Source organism: Limulus polyphemus, unplaced genomic scaffold (genome assembly GCF_000517525.1).
Source record: "Limulus polyphemus unplaced genomic scaffold, Limulus_polyphemus-2.1.2 Scaffold9266, whole genome shotgun sequence".
NCBI classification, from domain to species: Eukaryota; Metazoa; Arthropoda; class Merostomata; order Xiphosura; family Limulidae; genus Limulus; species Limulus polyphemus.
In genome coordinates, this window is record NW_013674876.1 from 1 (window position 1) to 5,345 (window position 5,345).

General features: G+C 33.4%; 1 protein-coding gene across 1 annotated transcript in view; it reads left to right on the plus strand.

Annotated features, from left to right (window-relative positions):
* Positions 1 to 4,432: 4,432 nt before the first annotated feature.
* The window catches only part of LOC106475841 (MIF4G domain-containing protein-like), a 10,409-nt gene continuing 9,496 nt past the window's right edge, over positions 4,433 to 5,345 (plus strand). Inside the window, exon 1 of the mRNA XM_013936514.2 lies at positions 4,433 to 4,537. Within this exon, the coding sequence (XP_013791968.1) occupies positions 4,516 to 4,537 (22 nt within the window). The 5' untranslated portion in view covers positions 4,433 to 4,515. The remainder of the gene's footprint in view (positions 4,538 to 5,345) is intronic.

Here is a 5,345-nt window from a genome sequence, read left to right on the forward strand (position 1 = left end):
GTTTCATAAAGTTATATTCGGAAAGAATAAACCAGTTTTATTAAGTAAGGACTTGTGTCGCTAAAGTTTCGTTGGAACGAAGTTACGAAAAGTTAATTAAAAAACGGAGACGTAACATTATTATTTTTGCCATCAAAGGAAAATTTTAAAAGAATCTGTGACGTATAGGCCTAATGTATTACGGCCAATCAAGTAATACATTAGGTCTCTATCTCACAGATTCTCTTTTCAATTTTACCTTTGTTGACAATGAAAATAAATTTGTCACACACGTATAAAATAATTAAATTCATGTGTGTTCGTTGTTGTTATTGTTTGTCATTAAGCACAAGGCTACACAAAGAGCTATCTGTGCTCTGACTACCACGGGTATCGAAACTCGGTTTCTAGCGGTATAACTGTTTGTTGTTAAGTGCAGTGCTAGACAATAGGCTATTTCTGCTGTGCTCTACGTATTACCACTACTACTGTGCCACCTATTACTGTAGGATTTTCCTGGACTACTCCATCCATACCACTACAAAATTCCATTACAGAATTTGGGTGACCAATTCAATAACAACATTGCATTGATGGACAGGTACCATGTGAAACTTACCAGACTCAATTGGAAGTAATTTCCACAGTGAATGGATGGAATGGTGAACAACAAGTTATTCATCTTGCTGCCCATGTAAAGGACTAGCTTTGATAACATTAAGTAACCTTACAGCTGAGAGCTGTAACAACTGCCAAGAATTGGTAGCTTCCTTATTTAACAAGTATAGAGTGACATATCAGAATGAAGTATTCAGAGTAAAGTTCTAGAACAGGGTATGGAGGAAAGAAGATACCTTATCCGAATATGCAGAATATTTGAAAGGTTTGTATAATTATATAACCTGGATGGTTATTGTAAAATGATGGGTTTGTCGGTACGTAGTCTATTTATATATGCCATAACAAATGAGTTTATGAGCATTAGATTGCAATGTAGGTGTCAATCTTTAAAGGAAGCTCTTCAGTTACTGATGTAGCTTGAATCCATTAAATTTGCACATAAACAACTAATGTATCTCAAAGTTATAGGATTGTCGTATCAAGTAATATTGAAACTTCAACTCCCAATGACGATAGTTTAGAAGAACTGAAAGAACTAGTTAGACAACTAGTTATACACAATGGAGGAAATGAACTACAAGAGAATAGATGTTTCAAGTGTAACTTGAAAGAACATATTGCCAGGAGTTGTAGACAAAAGCCCGTATGAAATAAGAAGTCTTTCCAATGAATACCAGAAAAGGGAATTGCTATAAGAGTGAGAAAACTGGCCATTACAGCCGAATCTGTGAGGAATCAACTGCTGTTAATACGACAAAGAGACAATCCCATGAGCTCGAATAGATAAAAAAAAATGGCCAACCAGACATTAGGTTAATTTATGGGGCGAATGTAAGCTGAGAGTCTTTCATCTGCCCCAAATGAGATAAATTCATTATTCAATTAAAGAAAGCAGTCCACGAGTCCACAGGTTTATTAACAGGAAGTCTTGTTGATTCACACTGGTTCTACAGCTACAACAGTTTGATCTAATTTGATAGTGAAAGGTGAGAAGTGGTCTCGAGAAATGAAGAAAGTGGATGAATTGATGCAAACAGCAAGTTGGTATAAAGTTCCAATAAGAGGAAAGTTGGAAGTTATCCTTAATATAGGAAGCTTCTCTACACCTCATGATGTGTGGGTGATTGACATCAGGGAAGAGTGAATATTGGGAACTGACTTAATGTGGAAGTATGGGTGTGAAGTACCACCAACAAGTGAAATACTCATACTTATTAGCAATAAATCTACATCTAGTGAGTTGGGCATAATGGAACCAAACACTACAGCCTATCCTTAGCAATTATGTTTGGAAGATATCTCCTGGATCTGAGGAATAAAGATGCTGTATATGACTTTACGTGAAAAAGACTTAAATCAGCTACTGATAAAATGAAAAGTCGTTATGATGTTAATGGTGCCAAAACTGGATTCCATCTAGATGACATGGTATGACTGAACAATTCCCATCACAAGGAAGTTATAACTCCAAATATATGTAAGTTCTGAGAAGGATAATACGTAATAATGAAAGAATCAATGGTGTGGTTTACAAAATCTAGAAGGACATGTGGTTTAAGTCAAATATCATTCACTATGATCGTCTTTTGAAGCACATTAGGGAGAGAGAGAATGGACAACTTAGTAACTCCAGAAAATATTTTGTCAGTAGAAAGTAAACCTGCTGAGGAGTCCAGGGTTTCTGTCAAAACCACCTCCAAAGGATCATAAAGGATAGAGCCGCCAGTAGATTCATTAGATCACCTGCCTAGGAAGAATTCCCCAGTGAAAGGACAGCCAATGACAATAAGGTACAAAAGGTCATTCATTTTGCATACCATGGGCCTTTGAAAACCACCACCAAGACTTGAGGATTGGACAGTTTAATGTTTTATTTTTGTATTAAGATTGTTCAAGTAGTTCACAATCCAGGAAGGAGTCAATGTTGTATGCTACATTTACATTGTTTTAATTTAGATGTTAGCTAGTTGGGAGGTATGACATTATGATCAAGTAAGTTCATAAAAATAGTCCTTGAATATCTAGAAAATTCACGGTTATTCTAATGATCTAGTAACTTTTAATGATATCTAGACATGAGTACATTAGTTATAAGTATGAGTAAGCAGTTAGTATTCAGTATCTTTGTGTAAATTATCAAGTAACTGTTATTGAGGAAATATTGATGGAGTAAATTATTCAGTATCATTTAGTGCTTATGCTAAGCTAAACAGTAAGTTAGTCAAGTCTGTCACAAAATCTGCATCGAATGATATATTCCGTGATTGAGAAAGGTACTTTTCACAATATCATATGTTATAATGTTTACCGAATTTTATGTTTTAACCCAGGTCTCTCTTTAGTGGTATTCCTCAGAAATTCACACAAAATAATGTGTAAAATAACTAAAAAATGATTAACAGTTTTTTTAAATTAAGGTTAACTTGCAAGCTTTTCAGTTTGAGACTTGTGGTGGCTTTTGAAAAACGCCGCTTACGACAGATCTTTGAATTTGTTCTAAACATACCCTTTACAAAATACATTTATAAGGTAGTCACATTTTCTGAGAGATGGTTACGTATATTAAATTTAGAAATACTGTTTTTGTTTTATTTTGCGCTTAAAACATAAGTTTAAAGCCGTTTATAATCAGTTTGGAGTGATAAAAAATGGCCTGTATTATTGCAAATCTGTATAAACAAGACAGTAAAATAGTTCTAAGTTTTGTGGGACATAGAATAAAATGGAAGTTAATTCTAATATTTCAAAGTAAGCTTTTGGTTGTAGATTATGTTTGAAAGTTTTGTCATGTACAATACGAAATTGCAAATCACAATATTCCATATTTGGTTTGTTTATTTGTTGTTAAGCACAAAGCTACACAATGGGTTATCTGTGCTCTGTTTACCACGAGTATCAAACCAGATTTTAAGTGTTATAAGCTTTTAGACTTACTACTGACCACCTGGGATCATATTTCATAATTGAGATAGTTAATGCTGTGGTATTTCTAAACGTAACACACATTAAAAGTGTATTGATATTTGCAGCAGTATTGGTATTGCTGAGTAATAGAATATGATCAATTTAAAGTTTGGTAAAATCATGACTTCTTTTTAGGATTGCTACTGAAGTAGATGGATTTAGATTTATAATAATATAGTTTACAACAATTGCAAAACTAGATGTAAAAACACTAAAATTTACTATTTTTGACTGAGCATTTTCTGTATATTTATTCTTCGGACATACAACGCTAGAATCCGGGTTTCGATACCCGTGGTGGGCAGAGCACAGATAGCTCATTGTGTAGCTTTGTGCTTAATTACAAACAAACAAACAAGCAAACTGTACATTTATATTGCATCAAACATAATAAGTGAAATATACAGTATTACAAAGGTGAACTGATGGATAGAATTAATATGTTGCCTTGCACAATCTTGTAGAGTTCAGAAAACAACTTGCTGGGGATCGGGCTATTTGCATATTGATTATTATTGAAAATTAAAAATTCTGTAAGCAAACCCAGGTTTACATAAAGAAGTTAAGCTTATGAAAACGGCTTTATCCATCATTATTACAAGTTTCAAAACTGGTTATTAAAGAACATGAGTTAGCCTTGACTTAACTATTAACTTGTATGTAGTTTTAGCGGTTTACTTACATAACTAGTCCAAATACTTTTTAAATGAAATTACACTACACATCTAAAATTTATTTTCAAAGATTAAGATAATTATCTTTAAGATGAATTAACTAGTATCTAGACTTATATTTCTAGTTTAATTTTATGTTTTTGTTAAATCATCGTTAATAATACCTTTTCATGTTTAAATTGAAAAATTATAGTACAAAGAAGACGCCTCACGCCGTCACGAAACGGCCAAGTTAGCTCGAAGAGTTGGTTTTCCGGCCAAATCATCCAAGCCAACAATGGAGATTTATCGGCCTCCAGGTAAAAACCCTTTTCATAATAATGTTCCTCAGAAAACTGACATCAGCCTTTTTTTTTTCAGAAAAATTCGCCACCTTTATACTTCAGATGGAAAACAAGCCCTAATCTGATATCAGATTTTATAATATTTACAATTTTGACAATGGTCAATTCTTTATCAATTTGATTTTATTTGTTGAAGTTCGCGCAAAGCTACTCGAAGGCTATTTATATTAGTCGTCCCTAATTTAGAACTGATAGACTACTCAACACTACTCACAGACAACTGTTGGGCTTCTCTAATCGAATAGGGGGAGCGACTGTCAGACGCCCTCAGGGATCAGTTTGTTAACAACGTATATCTAACTATGAAACTTCAGTGAATAGACAGATTTTGGATCAAAATGTCCCGTTTCTGAAAACAGTAAAAAGATGTAATAACTGATTATTTCAAAGTTATTCTCCTCCGGTAAGTCAGCGCTTAAGTTTAAAGTTTGTTTGTTTGTTAATAACTGATTATTTCAAAGTTATTCTCCTCCGGTAAGTCAGCGCTTCAGTTTAAAGTTTGTTTGTTTGTTTGTTAATAACTGATTATTTCAAAGTTATTCTCCTCCGGTAAGTCAGCGCTTAAGTTTAAAGTTTGTTTGTTTGTTTGTTAATAACTGATTATTTCAAAGTTATTCTCCTCCGGTAAGTCAGCGCTTAAGTTTAAAGTTTGTTTGTTTGTTTGTTAATAACTGATTATTTCAAAGTTATTCTCTTCCGGTAAGTCAGCGCTTAAGTTTAAAGTTTGTTTGTTTGTTTGTTAATAACTGATTATTTCAAAGTT